We start from the raw sequence: 23,199 nt of genomic DNA, 5'->3' as shown, positions 1-23,199 counted from the left end.
ACATCTGATTGATGAACCAGCACCGCCTAGGGACTTAAGGAGTCATTTTCGTAAGCATTTTGAGGAAATACGGTACCTGAGATCCCAGCCGTATGAAGCGAAAAAACACAAGCAGGTCCTTGGTGAACTCCATATACAGGCGTCGGACCTTTATGCCGGGAATTGCCCGGTGAATCCATTACTTAAAGAAAAGTATCCACAACTCGCGGAAGAGGAACGCATACTCCCCAGGGAAACGCGTGTCACTCTTGCTCAACTTGGTTCTGGATACTGTAACATGTTAAACTCTTACCTATCCAGAATCAACCCCGACATACAAAATGTATGCCCCGCTTGCAATGTGTCCCCACATGACACCAACCATCGCTTTAATTGTAATGTGGAACCAACGCCTCTAACACCACTTTCCGTATGGTCCACCCCTGTTTAAACGGCAAGTTTCCTTGGACTTCCGTTAAAGGATATTGATGACAATTGGCGATCGGTCGCGGCTGTTAGGTGGCCGAAGATGTATCATTTATATATATGTTAAATAGGACCGGTGCCAAAATCGATCCTTGTGGCAATTCAATTCCTGTCAATACCTCATCCGAGACAACCGACTCAATGGCTGTTGTTTGTCTTCGGTTACCTAAAAAGCTCTGCAAACACTTCATCTCGTTGCCCCTAATTCCATTTTTTTTCATTTTTTAATCATTATATTTCTGTCTATAGTTTCAAATGCTCTCTTTAAGTCGATAAAAACCGCAAGTATACTTTTCTTTTGATTTAGTTCTTCTTTCCAACTCGATATTACATAATTTAAAGCCGTTTCACAAAAGTGGCCTGCTCTGAAACCGGATTGTTCTTTAATTAGTATTTTATTTATTTCCAAGTAATTTATGAGCTGATTTTTTACTACTGTTTCTAGAATTTTTTCGATGTTCGGCAACGTGTTGATCGGCCTCATATCTTCTGCATTTAATAAATTTTTTACTTTCTTTATTGGCACTATTGTTGATATTTTTCATGCGTCGGCACTATTCCCTCTACTAATGATTTATTTATGATATCCGCATAGAAATGTCCCATGTATGACACCGAATCCTTAATTACTCCTTCTGATAGTTAATTTGTTCCTCCGATTTTATTTTTTAACCTTTTAGCTAACAATATGACATCATCAACCGTAACTTCTTGGAATTTCAGACATGTGCTAACCGTGTATTGCACACTGTCGCCACTATCAAAAGTTTCGATTTCTGGATTTATGTCACCAATACTATCAACAAAGAAGGAATTCAATGCTTGAGCTATATCTTCGGGTGTTTCATATCTTATACCATTTACAATCACTGTCAGGATATTGTCACGCACCTCAGTTAAGTTTACTGCTTGCTTGAGGTGTTTCCACATTAATTTCCTATCAGAAGAATTTAAGGCGATATTTTTCTCTATATACTTAATCTTTTTAATTTTGATTAGTTTCTTATAATACTTCGCAACCGTATTATATTCCGAAAATTCACCAGATCTTCTGGCTTGTGAGTGCAATTGGATTTTTAATTTGTTAATTTCGGTCAGTTCATGATCGTACCACTTATTTCTCAACCTCCCTATCCTGTCTTGTTCTGATGTTAATAAACCCATGCAGTGTGATAAGTATTTATATATTCAGCCGAGTCGTTGAGATGCATATTTTGTAATACGCTGATATCATAGTTTCTTAATAAGTAAATGAGGTTATCAGCAGAATAATTCTTCCAACACATTGTGGGTATCATTCTCCGCAGAGGATTTGAATTACACACTTTGAAAGCAAATGAAATGGTTTCGTGATCAGAAATTCTGTGATTTTCAAGATTAGTACAGGACAGTACATCAGCATTTGCATATAATAGATCTATTCTCGTTTGGGACCTCTCAGCAATCCTTGTATTGAAATTCACCATTTGCCTCATCGCGCTACGTGAAAATATCTCATTGAGCTTAGAACTCGTTGCGGTATTAACATTCATGTTAATGTTAAAATCCCCAATTAACAAGGAGTTGTACCACTCTCCAGTTCCTCAGAAAGTATAGCTTCCAAGTGATTTAAAAATTCGATGTCACTAGACAACACACATATTTGCCATTTAATGTCGAACTTTTTTAATTTAATTATAGCACACCAAACATTTAAATCAGTAGATCCATTTTACCTGACTTTGTACTCGATACCTTTTTTAATAGTAAGGCTGCACCTCCTGTATGTCTACTATGATAATCGCAACGAACCATTGTATAATAGGAATGTTTATTTCCGCATGACTAACATCCGGTGTTATACATGCTTCTGAACATAGAACGATGTCCGGATCTAATTCTTCTATAATTCTTTCGAGTTCAGATTTGTTGGCTAGAAAACTACAAATGTGTTACTGCTAATATCCATTTGCACGGTTGAGCACATACAGTACCTATGTTCATACAAGGAGGAACACCACACTATCTACATGGCGATGTAGCCACCGATAAGGTTGTTGTAAGAGATTAATTAAAATATTGTTACGAATATTAGCAAAACTAAGGGGTGCTGCTGTCTCTAAGCCGATGCTAAGCAGTGGCGTGAATTCACATCCATATATCAATCACTATGTATCTACATAAACGAAACAATAATTGCGTCTACAAATATGTACCATGTACGTATACGAGCAGCGGAGAGTCAATGCACAAACACATGCATATATCTGAGATACTCCTGAAAGTATGCAATGAGAAAAACTATAAAATTGAGCAATTGTAGTTACAGCTGAGAAGTTGGAGAGCTGCTGGACTAGTAGATTTTGGAAGCGCCTAGAAGATGCGAACGTTGAAATCCAAGAGTATAAAAGGCGGCAATTGTAGAGGCGCTGGAATTCAGTTTGATTTGAGATTTCGATTAAGACGCTATCTAGCGAGCAAGAGCAGTATTATTTTGAATAGTAGATTTTCATTTGAGCTATCAATCAATTTGGTTATTAAGCAAGCTATTCGTTGCAAAGTTTGAGTGTTATTGTGAAGTACTTTAATAAAGGCCATTTTGCATTATTACATATTGGAGTTATTTATTCAACAGTTTAGTGATTCGAACTTAGCAGAAGGGCAAATAAGAGGATTTGCAGCAAAATCGTTACAATATGTTATTCATAAACATTGATTCTAATATTTTCATTATCATTAAACTGTAGACTGTAGGCTCATACCGGGTATTCTTACTGGACACTGCCTTCTGGCGTCACATGCCTTTAAATTAGGCTTGGTCAGTGATAGCAGATGTAGGAAGTGCGGGTTGGAGGAGGAAACGATCGATTACGTTCTGTGCTCGTGCCCTGCGCTTGCCAGGATAAGACTCCAGTTGACAGCTGTCAGATCTAGAAGCAGCAAATGGCTTAAGTTCTAGGAATCTTCTGGTATTTGTCAAGAAGACGGAGTTATTTTATAACATAGGCCCTGGTTGTTGATAGGGTTTTTAGCTTGGTCGTTAAAACATACTTCTGGTAACACTACGGACTCATTCAGTCTATGTGAGGTCCTCATGAACCCGCCAGTTCAACCATACCTATATTTTGTTTTGGTTTTTACTTTAGAATCAACCGTTTAAGTAAGCGATGTCAGCTAACCAAGCGCCTTCAAATGTAGATCCATAAGGAACATGGGGTCGCCAGAGCCTCGGCTGTTAAAGAAACAGGATTCGCCACGGGTAGGTGAGGTTCACAATTGGGTTGGAGAAGCTATATATTGCGCTGGCAACCCATTGAACGGGTTGCGCTACACAACCCCCTGAACCAATTTAGTATTTTAATCGCCTCTTACGCAGACATGCCTACCGCGGGTATACTCTAAGCCCCCTAACCCGCTGGAGCCATGAGAAGCGTGAGTGCCCTTGGGTGTCCCAAGGCAAGTTCCGTCGGGCCTGGTGTTGTTGGGTGAGTGGCCAGGTAGCAGCGAGCACCAAATGCACCATTCAGTCGGATACCCTTGCTGAGCCCAGAAAATCTGGGAAAGTTGGATGTACTGGTCGGATGCAGCAAACGAGTATATTCTGTAATAGCATATGATCAACTTAGAGACAACGAAACGTTTATTTTCCTGTCCAACAGGGAACTGGTTCTAGACTCTTCTGCTAAAGAAGGATAACGTAGTCATATCAATTCGTTCCCGCGTTACTCGGGGAAAGCAGTTTTAGCAGTACTTTGCCTTACTGCACGTCCATACAAGAACTTCGGATAATGAATTAAACAGTTGTTGTTGAATTAAACAGTCATCTGCATTTGTTTGTTTTTGTAGCGCGTCTAATTTACTTCGTAACATCTTGTTATAATGTTGTCTTCTCTATGAATGCAACAGCGAAGTACCTTCGGGTACCCCTGATTCTAGTTATCTCCTTGAGTCCCTTGTGCCTTTGGCCTCTCAGAAAAGAGCTAATTGTGGAGCCCTATTTATAGAACACTTTTCGGGTTAATATATTAAAAACTTTAATCTATCCTTACTGATATTAGTTTCTTTCTCACTCTAGGTAATATGATTTTGACGATGTGCGCATAGCAATATTCCAGCGGTGGTTGAAGGAAGAACATAAATTTGCATTTTATAAGAAAACTGCGACAACTATCCCCCCGCCTTTTTAGTACCATATATAAGGCGCTAACAAGCATATTATGTGAAAGGGTCAAGACCAAAGGCTCAATATCACCTGTAAATCGACTTTGATAGCACGAATTGCGGCTTTCGGTATTATCCCTACAAAACTCATATGGCTCTGCAAACTGATGTTGAACAACACCACCAGCGCAGGCAAAATTGGGCATCATCACTGAGCTTCCAAAGTTTCAGAAAAGCACAGCTATAAAAAGACGTTAATGTACTTAATTAGCTTATCTTTTTTGGTTGATTTTCCGACAGGGTGGATAAATGATGTATATTGGAACGATTTTCCGTCATCCCTTGTCAAATTTGGTTTTGAGACAAACCGGTTTCGGCATTGTGCCATCATCAGTGTCGATTTTCGTTGTGATCTGTTGTCGTTTGTCCTGTATTTATAGTTCGTAGGTATATGAGCAGGTATTGTCAAATTGATGCTTGTGTATATTTAGTTATGTGTATGTGCTGTGTGTTCATTCAGAACCGAGGGTGGTTTACTAATCGATTTGTGTGGCTGACTGGGGTAGGTAGAAATCTGTGATTTTAGTCGTTTGACCTTCTTTGTCGGTTTTTTGTTTTGGTGTGTTAATTGTTTTGTGTTTATTTGTTGTTGTGTGTTTGTCTGTTGTACCTGTGTGATTAAGTTGTTTCCTGTAAACAAGTTTTAAAGCCTCGAATATTGTGTCAGAAATTGTGTTTATCTGTTCGTTTATTATTCTACCGTCGAATGTTTTCTGTTTGTAGATTTCCATGTTTTCGAGTACGTTGAGACGTCGGCCCTTTTCCTGTATGTGAAGAACCCTAACTGTTTTATTGATGTTTGCTGGGGAACATTCATTCTCGACCATGTGATTCGCGAAGTTAGACTCGGGTATAATGTTGGGATTCCGTATTTTTTTTTTTTTTGTTGTAATCTCTAATATGTTCTCTGAACCTCGTTATTATTTGCCGTCCTCTTTGTCCTATGTAACTATGCTGGCATCCGCAGGTAAGCTTGTATACGCAGTGGCTGCTAAACGGATCCTCTGAGTTAATGTTAGTTCTTAGTTTTCGCCCTAGATTGTTCGATGTTTTGAATGCTGTGCTAATGTTGTATTTTTTAAAAGAAGTTTGCCAATTTATATGTTGCTTTTCCAGTATGTCATAGTCGTCCAGCTATTATTTTCCTTTTCATTATTTCTTTTTGGTTCTCCGTTTGTCCTTCTGAGCTTATCTACTAGTGCTTTTTTATATCCGTTGTTTGCAGCGATATTATATATGACCTCAAGTTCTCTCTTATATGCCTCTTGTGTAAGAGGTGTTCTTTCAAGTCTAAGTACCAAGTGCCTTAATGCTGCATTTTTATATGTACTTAATTAGCTTGTACATATCAATATACACATATGTAAAGTTCACTGGAGTAATAAGGGAATAATTTAAATTGTAAAAAAAAACATTGTATATATGAATTATTAATAATTAAATATTATGTGAACATAAAGGACGAGTTTCATTCATGGAAAAAGCGATTTGTCAGAAGGTAACAGGTACGGGTAACCGATAGGCCAGTTACCCGTGTTGTTGTTGTTGCATATGTTTTGGTTAGCGATAACGAATACATACCTAATGAAGTAACTTAAAAATGTAAATAACATCGAGCGAGAAGGAATGTCGAAACACACCATAAGTAAGAGCGACAAAGCGAGTCACACGTACACTATTTTGAGAGAGCGCTTGCGTAACCTTTTTCACGACAGCAATTTAAAAGTCATTAAGACGATAGTTGGTGACCAAGTTATTGGTGACGATTAAGTAATCGGTTAGGTAACGGGTGCCTGTCTTGTAGGGCGGTTGGACATTGAAAACGACAACACGTAGTTTTATTAAATCAACCACCCTACAAGACAGGTACCCGTTCCCTAATCGATTACTTAATCGTCATCAATAACTTGTTCACCAATTATCGTCTTAATGACTTTTACATTGCTGTCGTGAAAAAGGTAACGCATGTGCTCTCTCAAAATAGTGTACGTGTGACTCTCTTTCTCGCTCTTACCTATTGTGTTTTCGACATTCCTTCTCGCTCGATGTTATTTACATTTTTAAGTTACTTCATCAGTTATGTTTTCGTTATCGCTAACCAAAACATATGCAACAACAACAATACGGGTAACTGGTCTATCGGTTACCCGTATCGGTTACCTTGTGTCAAATCGCTTTTTCTATGAATGAAACGCGTCCTTTATGTTCAGATAATATTTAATTATAAATTATTCATATATACAATGTTTTTTTAGAATTTAAATTATTGCCTTATTAATCTAGCGAACTTTACATATGTGAATTTTTATATTTATAAACTATATAAATACATTAACGTCTATTCATAGTCGTGCCCTTTCCGAAACCTTGTTTTGAAGTTCTTATTTTTCCTGCGCTGGTAGTGTTGCTCATCAGTTTGCAGTCATATTAGTTTGGTAGGTATAGTAACATCAGACGTAGGGAAATTAGGAAGCATGTCAGGAGTATCACCAGAATCCAAAGAAGCATGGTGATTCGTCACCTCCGTTTTCTTCCATATCCGTCTTCATTCCATACTAGTAATTATAAATATCTTGTAGATGCCACATAGGTGTAACCATACCCTCAAGATATTTCCGTTCAAATCTTGTGGTGTACACGTAAACTTGTATTTGTTCTAAATTATTCACCACATTCTAAACATAGAAAAGATGTATTAAGTGTTTGCGTAAATACCATTGTGATTACAATATGGACAAACATTCAATTCTAAACTTTTCGTTGTTACATCAATTGTTTCAGCGTGTTGTACACGTAAATAAAAATTCATACTTGAATGTATTTTCGTCTTCCAATCGCATAATTTACATTTTAAATAATGACTATTAGGCATATGAGAAATCTCATGGTCCAATAATTTGTTGAAGCTTGGTGTAGCTGCTTGAATAACACAAAATTTACATTTTGCACCACGTTCGTTATATTTAAATTGTAAATGTTCTGGTTTCTCTACACGATGCATAAAGTTTAGATGCTTTTTCCAACAATGTGCTGAATTTAATTGAAATACATACATTGGGCATTGTCTCATGATAAATTTTCCATAAATATACTGAGCCTCTTTATGTAGGCTCTTTTCTTAACATCTAATTCTGGCCGTACAGGATATGACAGTTTTGCTTCAGGTTATAATCCACACTCATACTATTTTCAGATTCTGTTTCATAATTTTCATCATTTTCAACATTGGACTTTGCATCAACATCATTATCATCATCGTCATTTTTTGATAACTCTGTTTTAAGCTTCATATTTATCAAAGGTTCATCTTCCTTAGTATTAGAATTAGAAACATTGTCATCTTCGGTTAAGTTTTTATCAAGTTTAGCTTTTTTCCTAGGTTTAAATTCTTTACTATCCGTACTAGAATTAATACCATCATCAACATTTTTCGTGGTCTGTTTGAGTTTTTAAATTTGCCAATGGTTCGCCTTTATCAGTATTAGAATCAGAATGGCCTTGGCCATCTTCACCGTGTTGCAAAGTAGGCGACACATGTTGGTGTTGATGTTTGCGCATATTGCGGATATGTTGGTGGTTCACTAGTCATTAATTGTTTAGAAGTTTCAACTTGTTGCGTTTGTTGTTGTTGTTGCTGGCTGATGATGTGGTGTTAACGTTTGTTGTACAATTTATTCGGGTGATTGCACATATTGTTGGTGTGTTATAGTGCTGGAAATCCTTCCGATATTGAAAGTCCTTGATTAGTGTAATCCCCACGTAGTGAACTACTCCTGTGACCGCGTCCGCGGTAACTATTACATCTGACGGCGCTTAAGTTACAGGCATAGCTGACATCGCTTATATAACAGGTTGACTCTAAAGTAAAAACCAAAACAAAATATTAGAATCAGTGTTTATGAATAACATATTTAAAATAAGCTCTTACAACAACGTGATCGGTGGCTACATCCCCGTGAAAGTAGTGTGGTGTTCCTCCTTGTATAAACGTAGATACTGGATGTGCTCAACCGTGCAGTTTTCTTCTAATTTGAGCAAATGTATGTTCTTACAGCCACAGCTGGAATATTTGGGATATTTCTATCCTCACATCTTCAAAATCAATTACCTAGAATGAAAAAGAAACTCATATCAGTAAGAATAGATTAAAAGTTTTTAATATAAGCCGAAAAGTGTTCCATAAATAGGGCTCCACACATAGCTCTTTTCCAAAGGCACAAGAGAAATTTCAGATAACTAGAATCAGGACCTGGTAAAGTAACTTCAAAGGCGATTTAGTCGCCACTAATTCGTATGCGCATTTCTCTACGCTCCCTTTCGGCATGCATCATCAATTTCGTCATTACTATAAAGGCCATCTTGCTCACAGCAATCCAACAATCTATTTGTCCGCAAATTCGTGGAACTAAATTCCTAATGGAAGGTTCCTCTCCAAAAAGTCTGTTTACAGACAGTCTTTCGCCGTGAAAACGAGGGCAGTGAAATATTACATGTTCTGCGCCTTCCAATTCGGACGGACAGCTTGGACAGAAAGGATCCTCCTCTATCCCACGCTTATGTAGATATTCCTTGAAGCCACCGTGCCCGCTCAATATCTGTGTGAGATGGTAATTTAGTTTGCCGTGTTTTCGCTCGTACCATTCCGCTATATTCCGGACTAGCATGAAGGTTCAGCGCTCTTTTCTCGAATCTTCCCGCCGTTCTTGCCACCTAACTATTGTTCGTGACCTTGCGGTTCTCTTAGCATCTTCAGATGGTCAGCTGAATCCAATGCCATACAGATCGGCCATTTCACCTGAGAGTAGATCTACTGGGATTTTCCTGGATAAAACATGGATCGCGTCGTTGGAACAGCACATGCTATTCGTATAGCAGTAATGCGGTAGGCTGCTAGTATATCTTTTTGGTGGACCATTTTAGATCTGTGCCATACTGGTGCTGCATATAATATTATAGAGCTGGTTACGTTGGATAATCGCCGACGGGTAGCTTCGCTTGGGCCGCCGATGTTGGGCATTATTCGCGTTAGGGTTCCACTAACTCTAGAAACTTTGTCCCCCACCGCCCTGAAGTGCTCCCTAAAAGTTAGTTTTGAGTCAATGCTTGGAGCAGATCAAGTTTCTTGGCCACTGCTACTACGACAATATCATCTGCATAGCCGACAATTTCCGTGCCTCCGGGAAGGTGGTTTTGTAGCACCCCGCCATACACCGCATTCCAAAGAGTTGGACCTAGAACAGATCCCTATCTAATCTATCTATCTATCAAATTATTCGGAGCAGGTACGGAACTTGTCTTGGGACACCCAAAGTGCACCCACGCTTCTCATGGCTCCAGCGGGTTAGCGGCTTCCTAGAACTTAAGCCAATTGCTGCTTCTAGATCTGACATCTGTCAGCTGGAGTCTTAGCCCGGCAAGCGCAGGGCACGAGCACAGAATGAAATCGATCGTTTCCTCCTCCAACTCGCACTTCCTACATCTGCTATCACTGACCAAGCCTAATTTAAAGGCATGTGACGCCAGAAGGCAGTATCCAGTAAGAATACCCGTCATGAGTCTAGTATACAGTTTAATGATAATAAAAATATAAGAATCAGTGTTTATGAATAACATATTTTAATTAATCTCTTACAACAACCTGATCGGTGGCTACATCGCCATGTAGGTAGTGTGGTGTTCCACCTTGTATAAACGTAGGTACTGTATGTGCTCAACCGTGCAAATTGACATTAGCAGTAACATTATTTACATAAACATAGCTTGGTATTTGTGAAGGCCTCAATATAGCATACATTGGTCCAGTTCGGTGTGCACCAGCCACTGGTACAAACACTTTTGAATGCATAGCTTTCATATAGGATGGATGTCCAGCAGTGCTCCGGTTGTGCCAATATGTAATGGGCTGCTCCGTCTCTTGGTACGGCTGTATAGGTATAGGCGGGTGCAATGTATTACTAGGCTCAAGATCGGAAGGTACATAGATGGCTCGAAGACGCCAGAGGGGATTGGAGCCAGAGTTTTCGGACCCAGAACCAAAATATCAGTAACTCTAAAAGCACATCCGAGCATTTTCGAGCGGAAGTATTCGCCATAAGTTAGTGCGCTAAGCTGAACCTTCAGCGCTTATACCCCAAAGAAACAATTGCCATACTCAGTCAGGCAGTCAGGTTCCACTAAAGGCACTTGCGGCGTTCGAAATAAAGTCAGCACTTGTCCTTCAGTGCGTAGAAAAGCTGAATCAATTAGGAGCACACAACGTAGTACTGTTGGCCTGGGTCCTAGGCCACAGGGGAGTGGAGGGCAATGAGCAGGCGGACTCCATGTTTAATTTGTTGCGTCTCTCCCACAAATTGTCAACCCCCCAGCAGATCCTTGCAGCGAGTCTGCGCCATACTCTCCTCTTCCGGGAAGGTATCGGCCCCAATCCGGGTCCTTCTCCTGACCCCAGTACTGAGAAATGGGTTTGCTGCGTTTGCCGGAAAAGAATCTTTTTAGGACGGTCATATATATAAGGGCCTGAAATATTTCAATGAACTTCCTAATCACATAAAAAGTAGTAATAACTTCAATACTTTTAAAAAAAGTTTATTGGAGCATTGTAAACCCCTTCCAATAAGATAGTTTTTTTTTCTTTTATTTTTTTACATGATATACCGATACTGGAGCGCGAAAAGGGAATGGTAATAATGGTAGCAGCAAAATACAATGCATCCGGCCCTAAGGAAAAGAAAATCGGTCCCCACCTGTAACTCCAGACAGTTCCAACAACTAATTTCGCTGGAATTCGGTATTTCCAGCTGGTATTTACTGTTGCTGATCGGAATCATTCGCATTCCGACAGCATAAATATAACAATAAAATTATATAATGTGTAACAAAAATAACGAAAATAAGGCCAAATAAAAGTTGGAGCAAGGGGGATTGGAAACACGTCCTTTTCAACCTCCCATTATATGTTGAGCTGTGCTAATCGGAATCTTCATGCATTCCGACAGCGTCTTTACTAAACAAAGTTGAGGGGTGATTGGATACACTTATTTTCAATCTCCAACAACCAAAGATATGTTTAGCTTCATTGATCGGAGATGTCTTCAGTGAACTCCACAAACAGGCGTCGGACCTCTATGCCGGTGATTCCTGTACTCAAAGAACAAAACTAGCAGAGGAGGAACGCACTCTCCCTAGGGAAACGAGAGTAGTCACTCTAGCCCAACTTCGAGCTGGATAACGTAACAGGTTAAACTCTTACCTATCCACAATCAACCCCGACATACAAAACATTGTCCTGCTTGTAATGTGTCCCCACATGTCACCAACCATCTCTTTAACTGTATTGTGCAACCAACGCCTCTAACACTCCTCTCATTATGGCCCACCCCTGTTGAAACAGAAAGTTTCTTTGGATTCCCGTTAGAGGACATTGATGACAATTTGTGATCGGTCGCACCTATTGGATGGGGCGAAGCACTGCTACTACAACAACAACAGGCGGACAACACGGTAAGAGAGGCAGCAACTGCATGACCCATCGATCCCGAGCCGTTCCTGCCAGTTGGCCCACAGGGGCATCTATTAGTAGAAGAAAGGGAAATAGGGAAGAACACTGGCGCAATATGCCAGGCCTGAGTCAATCTAAGTTACTGTTAGGGGGTTACAGGACAACTCGATATAGGGCATTAATAGGCCTCTCAAAAAGATAACCTAAGAACCCCAACGGCTATTCTTACAAGACACTGTAGACTGAACAGTCACATGCAAAAGCTGGGTATAGTATCGAACAACACATACCGATTTTGTGATGGATCAGCAGACGGTGGACCATATCCTTCTAGATTGCGGCGCAATTTCAAGACGTAGGGCTAAGTTTATGGGCTCACCATGGCCAGAGCATTCCCACATTTAATCCCTCAAGCAAAGAACACTGCTGGGGTTCATCAAGGAAGTCGGCTAGGATGAGGTGCTGTGAAGGAGATGTGCAAGTCACTGTGCAATCCTCAATAAATGATCTATCTATCTACGTTCGGGTAACAAGCACCATTGTGGTACTAGCCCCACCATCTCGGGAACTATTGATATGACTACATTAAACCTTCTAGGGATTGAATATTAATAATGCCGGCAATGCGAAAGTCTGCTAAAATGCACCATTCTCCATGGAATGCTCGATATATAACTTTCCACGTTTTGAAACAGTGATGAAAAGAGCAAAATTTACAATAATTTTAACTGGCTGTGGGTAGTAAGGTGTTGATGTCCTCTCTTAACGCAATGTAATGACAACTGCGATGCAGGGGAAATGACAAAAATCTTGCAAATCTACTGATAATAATTCATTTTTCCTCCCCTTCTATGCAGTTCTATGCATACATACATATGTATTTTTCTCTCCAAATGCTAATTAAAAAAATTAATTGGTTTTCACATGAACTTCGAACTCTGTCGTATTTGCATTCTTCAGTTGATTATCAACAAAAGCATGACAAATTATCACTAAAAAATTCATACATGTTGCTTATATATTTAATATGGTAGCCAATTTACTTACCCTTTCTGGTGCGATGATTCCTGGACAATCGGGCCTGACTAGACGCGATTTTTTTTTGCCTTAAGAGAGCGTGCTTAACGCGAACCCTATCATGTTATGGCACAACTTTGGTGATGCAAAAAATCAAAGACATTTCTGCTTCTAATGCTTCTAGGATAGCAGCAGCAGCTCCCGGTGGCACCACATAAATAACAGTTGCAGGCCGATCAGTTGCCTTTTTTGCTCCGGCTACCTATTCAATTTTAATTCACATTACATTATCTACTATTGCAATTTTTAATCACTACAAATCAATATAAATTACCGAAGCGAATACTGGCAAACCAAGATGCGTAGTTCCAGCCTTTTTTAGGGAAATACATCCAACCAGTTTGGTACCGTATTCCAAAGCATGTTGCTTGTAAAGTACCTTGTTTTTGTAGATTTCCTTTGATTTTGGCATATTCTGAGCTGAATCGCAACCCGGCGGAGATGCTATCTATTAGAATAATATAACATTTTTTTTATTATTTAAAAATGCACATACGTATGAATGAAAATCAGAAAGTAAATAATGTTGTTGTTGTTGTAGCGATAAGGACACTCCCCGTTATGGACTTTGGTGGTCCTTTGCGGGATGCAGATCGGGTACGTTCCGGGAACCATTAAGGTACTAGCCCGACCATATCGGGAGCGATTTAGTTGACATAAAACCTTGTAGGCCATCCCGTCGATTCTATACAACTTAATATGGTAACGATTTAAAAGACGGTGCACCACCCAATTTTTATCAAAAATTATCAAACGTGGAATCAAAAGGCGCGCTTCGAGCTCCGTTTTTATTATTATTTGATATTTTTAAATTAGGTGGTGTACCGTCTTGTAAAACTTTACCCTTAATATTATTTTGGGCGAAGGCCGCCAAAGCAAAAAGATGGTCTCTGCAGCAATATTCTTAATTTCCTTCACATGTCACAACTCAAATTAACTTAATGTTATTTTGGGCGAAGGTCGCCAACGCAAAAAAGTGTTCTCTGCAACAAAATTTTTAATTTCCGTCACATGTCACAACTAAAAGCACAAGATATTTTTCGTTGTAAACAATTTATATTTTTTTTGCGTTTCAATTTTTCCGGAATAATTAATGAACTGTCATTTCGATGACAGCATGAAACGTCGATGTGTTAGTGGAGAGCGAAAAAAGCTTTGAATGTGTGGGTGAACTGGTTACCTCCGTCTTGTAGGGCAGTAGTGGAATTCACTAACTTTTTTAACGGCATTTCCCATCGCTTTATTTGCTAATCGATAACTGTAACGATTTCGTTATTCAGTAACCAATTTGTATCGATATTCGTTGATCGACTATCAGCTGTGTTGTTAAATAAACGGCAAGTAAATTGGCTGCGTTAAAAATTACGAAATTAATATTACTGGCAATATTAGTTAAAAAAGAGAATCGGAACTTTAACTAAATACTTTCAAACACGAAAAGTTACTTTATTTATAAATCAAATCGCATTTAGAACTTGGCGTACGTTTTATCACAAGATGAAGAATTACTAAGTCCATCGCCAGTGGACAGACACCTTCTTAGAGAAGTATGTAGATAACACATTCGACTTGAATGCAATGGAGTTTCAAAAGCTGTACCGACTAACCCCAGACTTGGTTTATGATATTTCTCAACTTGATGGTCAATTAAGGGGTACAAGAATAACTGCGAAATCAACAGAGAAAAAAAAAGAAATTAATACCGCATTTACTTACCTTTTGTTAAAATATGTAAAAACTTGCACAATAATGACTTTTAAAAGCAGTTAGTATACGGAATTTATTTATTTTTGCATTCCTTTTGTGCTTTTCGCATTTTTTAGGTTTCGTTAAGCTGTGCAGCCACCTTTCTACTATTAAAACGAAATTTAAGCGTCATTTATTTCGAGTCGTTAAAACTAAGTTAGTGAATAGTACAATCGATAAGCTAGCGATAAAATCGCTAATTAAAATCTCGACAAATCGCATCGTTATAAGTTAGTGAATTCCACTACAGATCTGGAAACATCCACACAAATAAATTAACAATATTACTTCATTATAAAATGAACATTTTAACAACAACAAGCTGAGATTCAGTTTAAGAGTAGTTAAAAAATTATGTTAGCTCTTTCTTGAAGTGCAGAACATTACTTAAGACTCGGAGACTTGTAGATAGGGAGTTCCAAAGACGTATTACAGTAACAAAGAATTGGCGTTCAGAGGTTAGCGTGCGGTATCTAATGTGCGTAAGAAGAAGCACTGATCTTGATGATTGCAGTGTTGAAATATGTACATTTTTATTGCTACTATATGGCAACGCCATGATATTATTATATACTTGCATACTTCCGTGGTAAGAAAAAATGTTTCCTTTTTCAGAAAATCGTGTTTGGTGAACGCGCGTTTTTTTCCACAAGCAGAAATAAAATGAAATAAAGATCAAATTGAAATCCAAAATATATAAACTTTAATTAATTATCTTTACATGGTGGCAGAGCAAGGTTGTAAAAAGACTTTAAGAGTTGTTAAGTGTTAAAATATTGGGTTGGCAGTTTATCGGAAGGTAAATTGAGGTTAAGTTAAAAAGAAGAAACAAAATGGCATCTTCTGATAGTTAATTTGTTCCTCCGATTTTATTTTTTAACCTTTTAGCTACCAATATGACATCATCAACCGTAACTTCTTGGAATTTCAGACATGTGCTAACCGTGTATTGCACACTGTCGCCACTATCAAAAGTTTCGATTTCTGGATTTATGTCACCAATACTATCAACAAAGAAGGAATTCAATGCTTGAGCTATATCTTCGGGTGTTTCATATCTTATACCATTTACAATCACTGTCAGGATATTGTCACGCACCTCAGTTAAGTTTACTGCTTGCTTGAGGTGTTTCCACATTAATTTCCTATCAGAAGAATTTAAGGCGATATTTTTCTCTATATACTTAATCTTTTTAATTTTGATTAGTTTCTTATAATACTTCGCAACCGTATTATATTCCGAAAATTCACCAGATCTTCTGGCTTGTGAGTGCAATTGGATTTTTAATTTGTTAATTTCGGTCAGTTCATGATCGTACCACTTATTTCTCAACCTCCCTATCCTGTCTTGTTCTGATGTTAATAAACCCATGCAGTGTGATAAGTATTTATATATTCAGCCGAGTCGTTGAGATGCATATTTTGTAATACGCTGAAATCATAGTTTCTTAATAAGTAAATGAGGTTATCAGCAGAATAATTCTTCCAACACATTGTGGGTATCATTCTCCGCAGAGGATTTGAATTACACACTTTGAAAGCAAATGAAATGGTTTCGTGATCAGAAATTCTGTGATTTTCAAGATTAGTACAGGACAGTACATCAGCATTTGCATATAATAGATCTATTCTCGTTTGGGACCTCTCAGCAATCCTTGTATTGAAATTCACCATTTGCCTCATCGCGCTACGTGAAAATATCTCATTGAGCTTAGAACTCGTTGCGGTATTAACATTCATGTTAATGTTAAAATCCCCAATTAACAAGGAGTTGTACCACTCTCCAGTTCCTCAGAAAGTATAGCTTCAAAGTGATTTAAAAATTCGATATCACTAGACAACACACATATTTGCCATTTAATGTCGAACTTTTTTAATTTAATTATAGCACACCAAACATTTAAATCAATAGATCTATTATACCTGACTTTGTAGTCGATACCTTTTTTAATAGTAAGGCTGCACCTCCTGTATGTCTACTATGATAATCGCAACGAACCATTGTATAATAGGAATGTTTATTTCCGCATGACTAACATCCGGTGTTATACATGCTTCTGAACATAGAACGATGTCCGGATCTAATTCTTCTATAATTCTTTCGAGTTCAGCTTTGTTGGCTAGAAAACTACAAATGTGTTACTGCTAATGTCCATTTGCACGGTTGAGCACATACAGTACCTATGTTCATACAAGGAGGAACACCACACTATCTACATGGCGATGTAGCCACCGATAAGGTTGTTGTAAGAGATTAATTAAAATATTGTTACGAATATTAGCAAAACTAAGGTGCTGCTGTCTCTAAGCCGATGCTAAGCAGTGACGTGAATTCACATCCATATATCAATCACTATGTATCTACATAAACGAAACAATAATTGCGTCTACACATATGTACCATGTACGTATACGAGCAGCGGAGAGTCAATGCACAAACACATGCATATATCTGAGATACTCCTGAAAGTATGCAATGAGAAAAACTATAAAATTGTGCAATTGTAGTTACAGCAGAGAAGTTGGAGAGCTGCTGGACTAGTAGATTTTGGAAGCGCCTAGAAGATGCGAACGTTGAAATCCAAGAGTATAAAAGGCGGCAATTGTAGAGGCGCTGGAATTCAGTTTGATTTGAGATTTCGATTAAGACGCTATCTAGCGAGCAAGAGCAGTATTATTTTGAATAGTCGATTTTCATTTGAGCTATCAATCAGTTTGGTTATTAAGCAAGCTATTCGTTGCAAAGTTTGAGTGTTATTGTGAAGTACTTTAATAAAGGCCATTTTGCATTATTACATATTGGAGTTATTTATTCAACAGTTTAGTGATTCGAACTTAGCAGAAGGGCAAATAAGAGGATTTGCAGCAAAATCGTTACAATATGTTATTCATAAGCATTGATTCTTATATTTTCATTATCATTAAACTGTAGACTGTAGACTCATACCGGGTATTCTTACTGGACACTGCCTTCTGGCGTCACATGCCTTTAAATTAGGCTTGGTCAGTGATAGCAGATGTAGGAAGTGCGGGTTGGAGGAGGAAACGATCGATTACGTTCTGTGCTCGTGCCCTGCGCTTGCCAGGATAAGACTCCAGTTGACAGCTGTCAGATCTAGAAGCAGCAAATGGTTAAGTTCTAGGAATCTTCTGGTATTTGTCAAGAGGACGGAGTTATTTTATAACATAGGCCCTGGTTGTTGATAGGGTTTTTAGCTTGGTCATTAAAACATACTTCTGGTAACACTACGGACTCATTCAGTCTATGTGAGGTCCTCATGAACCCGCCAGTTCAACCTAACCTATATTTTGTTTTGGTTTTTACTTTAGAATCAACCGTTTAAGTAAGCGATGTCAGCTAACCAAGCGCCTTCAAATGTAGACCCATAAGGAACATGGGGTCGCCAGAGCCTCGGCTGTTAAAGAAACAGGATTCGCCACGGGTAGGTGAGGTTCACAATTGGGTTGGAGAAGCTATATATTGCGCTGGCAACCCATTGAACGGGTTGCGCTACACAACCCCCTGAACCAATTTAGTATTTTAATCGCCTCTTACGCAGACATGCCTACCGCGGGTATACTCTAAGCCCCCTAACCCGCTGGAGCCATGAGAAGCGTGAGTGCCCTTGGGTGTCCCAAGGCAAGTTCCGTCGGGCCTGGTGTTGTTGGGTGAGTGGCCAGGTAGCAGCGAGGAACAAATGCACCATTCAGTCGGATACCCTTGCTGAGCCCAGAAAATCTGGGAAAGTTGGATGTACTGGTCGGATGCAGCAAACGAGTATATTCTGTAATAGCATATGATCAACTTAGAGACAACCAAACGTTTATTTTCCTGTCCAACAGGGAACTGGTTCTAGACTTCTAGAAAGAAGGATAACGTAGTCATATCAATTCGTTCCCGCGTTACTCGGGGAAAGCAGTTTTAGCAGTACTTTGCCTTACTGCACGTCCATACAAGAACTTCGGATAATGAATTAAACAGTTGTTGTTGAATTAAACAGTCATCTGCATTTGTTTGTTTTTGTAGCACGTCTAATTTACTTCGTAACATCAATCTCTTGTTATAATGTTTTCTTCTCTATGAATGCAACAGCGAAGTACCTTCGGGTACCCCTGATTCTAGTTATCTGAAATCTCCTTGAGTCCCTTGTGCTTTTGGCCTCTCAGAAAAGAGCTAATTGTGGAGCCCTATTTATAGAACACTTTTCGGGTTAATATATTAAAAACTTTAATCTATCCTTACTGATATTAGTTTCTTTCTCACTCTAGGTAATATGATTTTGACGATGTGCGCATAGCAATATTCCAGCGGTGGTTGAAGGAAGAACATAAATTTGCATTTTATAAGAAAACTGCGACAACTATCCCCCCGCCTTTTTAGTACCATATATAAGGCGCTAACAAGCATATTATGTGAAAGGGTCAAGACCAAAGGCTCAATATCACCTGTAAATCGACTTTGATAGCACGAATTGCGGCTTTCGGTATTATCCCTACAAAACTCATATGGCTCTGCAAACTGATGTTGAACAACACCACCAGCGCAGGCAAAATTGGGCATCATCACTGAGCTTCCAAAGTTTCAGAAAGGGCACAGCTATAAAAAGACGTTAATGTACTTAATTAGCTTATCTTTTTTAGTTGATTTTCCGACAGGGTGGATAAATGATGTATATTGGAACGATTTTCCGTCATCCCTTGTCAAATTTGGTTTTGAGACAAACCGGTTTCGGCATTGTGCCATCATCAGTGTCGATTTTCGTTGTGATCTATTGTCGTTTGTCCTGTATTTATAGTTCGTAGGTATATGAGCAGGTATTGTCAAATTGATGCTTGTGTATATTTAGTTATGTGTATGTGCTGTGTGTTCATTCAGAACCGAGGGTGGTTTACTAATTGATTTGTGTGGCTGACTGGGGTAGGTAGAAATTTGTGATTTTAGTCGTTTGACCTTCTTTGTCGGTTTTTTGTTTTGGTGTGTTAATTGTTTTGTGTTTATTTGTTGTTGTGTGTTTGTCTGTTGTACCTGTGTGATTAAGTTGTTTCCTGTAAACAAGTTTTAAAGCCTCGAATATTGTGTCAGAAATTGTGTTTATCTGTTCGTTTATTATTCTACCGTCGAATGTCTTCTGTTTGTAGATTTCCATGTTTTCGAGTACGTTGAGACGTCGGCCCTTTTCCTGTATGTGAAGAACCCTAACTGTTTGATTGATGTTTGCTGGGGAACATTCATTCTCGACCATGTGATTCGCGAAGTTAGACTCGGGTATAATGTTTGGATTCCGTATTTTTTTTTTTGTTGTAATCTCTAATATGTTCTCTGAACCTCGTTATTATTTGCCGTCCTCTTTGTCCTATGTAACTATGCTGGCATCCGCAGGTAAGCTTGTATACGCCGTGGCTGCTAAACGGATCCTCTGAGTTAATGTTAGTTCTTAGTTTTCGCCCTAGATTGTTCGATGTTTTGAATGCTGTGCTAATGTTGTATTTTTTAAAGGAAGTTTGCCAATTTATATGTTGCTTTTCCAGTATGTCATAGTCGGCCAGCTATTATTTTCCTTTTCATTATTTCTTTTTGGTTCTCCATTTGTCCTTCTGAGCTTATCTACTAGTGCTTTTTTATATCCGTTGTTTGCAGCGATATTATATATGACCTCAAGTTCTCTCTTATATGCCTCTTGTGTAAGAGGTGTTCTTTCAAGTCTAAGTACCAAGTGCCTTAATGCTGCATTTTTATATGTACTTGATTAGCTTGTACATATCAATATACACATATGTAAAGTTCACTGGAGTAATAAGGGAATAATTTAAATTGTAAAAAAAACATTGTATATATGAATTATTAATAATTAAATATTATGTGAACATAAAGGACGAGTTTCATTCATGGAAAAAGCGATTTGTCAGAAGGTAACAGGTACGGGTAACCGATAGGCCAGTTACCCGTGTTGTTGTTGTTGCATATGTTTTGGTTAGTGATAACGAATACATACCTAATGAAGTAACTTAAAAATGTAAATAACATCGAGCGAGAAGGAATGTCGAAACACACCATAAGTAAGAGCGACAAAGCGAGTCACACGTACACTATTTTGAGAGAGCGCATGCGTTACCTTTTTCACGACAGCAATTTAAAAGTCATTAAGACGATAGTTGGTGACCAAGTTATTGGTGACGACTAAGTAATCGGTTAGGTAACGGGTGCCTGTCTTGTAGGGCGGTTGGACATTGAAAACGACAACACGTAGTTTTATTAAATCAACCAGTAGTGGAATTCACTAACTTTTTTAACGGCATTTGCCATCGCTTTATTTGCTAATCGATAACTGTAACGATTTCGTTATTCAGTAACCAATTTGTATCGATATTCGTTGATCGACTATCAGCTGTGTTGTTAAATAAACAGCAAGTAAATTGGCTGCGTTAAATATCACGAAATTAATATTACTGGCAATATTAGTTAAAAAAGAGAATCGGAACTTTAACTAAATACTTTCAAACACGAAAAGTTGCTTTATTTATAAATCAAATCGCATTTAGTACTTGGCGTACGTTTTATCACAAGATGAAGAATTACTAAGTCCATCGCCAGTGGACAGACACCTTCTTAGAGAAGTATGTAGATAACACATTCGACTTGAATGCAATGGAGTTTCAAAAGCTGTACCGACTAACCCCAGACTTGGTTCATGATATTTCTCAACTTGATGGTCAATTAAGGGGTACAAGAATAACTGCGAAATCAACAGAGAAAAAAAAAGAAATTAATACCGCATTTACTTACCTTGTTATGGTTACGCATCTACATTGGAATCAGTAAGGAAGGCGGTCGGCATGATATGTTGGTGCACAGTGGCTAGTCATTGTCGGCTGGGGCGGGTCCTTGCCAACCTTACTGTTCCTGCGCCATAAACAGAAAAATGTTCCTATCATGCCTATCAAAACGAGCAGCTGTCAAATTCAAAACAAACCCGACAGAAGCGCAGAGACCGACTCAAAACGCTTAAAATTCAAAATTAAAACGACATCCGGTCGAACCGGATGCCACGGACAAACCGTTGACTTTCCAACATTTAAAAAAAAAAAAAATTCAAATTCAAAAAAAACTGTCAAAAAAAGAAACTAACGATCAAAAAAAACTAACCGAACCGGAAACGACCGGTTACTAAATCTGAAAAATGAAATAAAAAAAGCTGAAATACAAAGACAAATAACCAAAAGGGAAATACACAAAAAGGGCCGAATATACAGAGGGGCGCCGCGGGTGGTGTTGCGACGCCCGGTGCTTTAACCCACCCTCAAATAACCATGGCCACCGACGCACCTAAATTTCGGTGGCCCCTTACCTGTCTTACCTTATGCCTTCTAAATAATTGGCGACGCCAGCATTCCCATTTCAATTACAAATTTATTTATAATTCATTTTCATTACGGCTTATTATTTAGGATTATGATTTAATTTATATAAGTTTACAGCTAGGTACATTAAAGTGAGCGAAATGATGCCGTACAAAAAGGAGGTTCACTAGGAGTGATTAGTAAGAAAAAAAGTATGTACATATATTCATTCCTTTTGACATAAACTTGATTTAGATCCAGGTCATATTTACTTTGGTACTGAATTAAAAAAAAGTAGACCATCACAATTGGAGGGTAGGCAGGGGTATACATGGAAGCTTCCTTATACCTGCTCACTTTGTTGTGGGCATATGCCGAATAGCATTGTTTTAAATGAATATGCTTAAATATACGTAAGGACAGACCTATTTGTTCTTACAAATCTCTCGTTTTAAACCACGAACTTTCTTCAAAATACCCTGAAACATATGCAGGTTAGGATTGACCAATAAACGTTTAGCGTTTGACGCAATACTTCAACGTCTGTACTTAAGATTTACATTTTTATTTAGGTGTACGGTGTAAATTAGGCTTTTATTTAAAATTTAAAATATATAAAAAATAAATAAATACTAGGCGCGCTATACCATCGGGGAAATACAGACCGACTTTCCTAAATTAATCATCTAAAACATGTTTACTTGCGAAGTTGAAAAATACAGAAAACTCCAATATACATATGTATGTATGAATACACTAATTTTCAATAAGAACAAATAAAAATAATCTGGCACCTTTTAAATATTATATTTAACTTTTACATTTCAAGTATGTGTATATAACATACAAATTGGCATGTCTAGTCCTTTAAGGCT

At 38.3% G+C, this 23,199-nt stretch overlaps 1 protein-coding gene across 1 annotated transcript in view; it reads right to left on the bottom strand.

Moving 5' to 3' along the window:
• Positions 1-7,463: 7,463 nt before the first annotated feature.
• Positions 7,464-23,199, bottom strand: part of LOC137244251 (succinate--CoA ligase [ADP/GDP-forming] subunit alpha, mitochondrial-like) — a 163,374-nt gene continuing 147,638 nt past the window's right edge. Inside the window, exons 2-5 of the mRNA XM_067772981.1 lie at positions 13,515-13,688; positions 13,211-13,442; positions 8,594-8,773; positions 7,464-8,523 (exon numbers count right to left, since the gene is read on the bottom strand). Coding sequence (XP_067629082.1) covers positions 13,305-13,442; positions 13,515-13,652 — 276 coding nt within the window. The 5' untranslated portion in view covers positions 13,653-13,688 and the 3' untranslated portion in view covers positions 7,464-8,523; positions 8,594-8,773; positions 13,211-13,304. The remainder of the gene's footprint in view (positions 8,524-8,593; positions 8,774-13,210; positions 13,443-13,514; positions 13,689-23,199) is intronic.

Source organism: Eurosta solidaginis, chromosome 3 (assembly GCF_040869045.1).
Source record: "Eurosta solidaginis isolate ZX-2024a chromosome 3, ASM4086904v1, whole genome shotgun sequence".
Lineage (NCBI taxonomy): Eukaryota > Metazoa > Arthropoda > Insecta > Diptera > Tephritidae > Eurosta > Eurosta solidaginis.
This window is presented reverse-complemented; position numbering and strand designations above follow the sequence as displayed.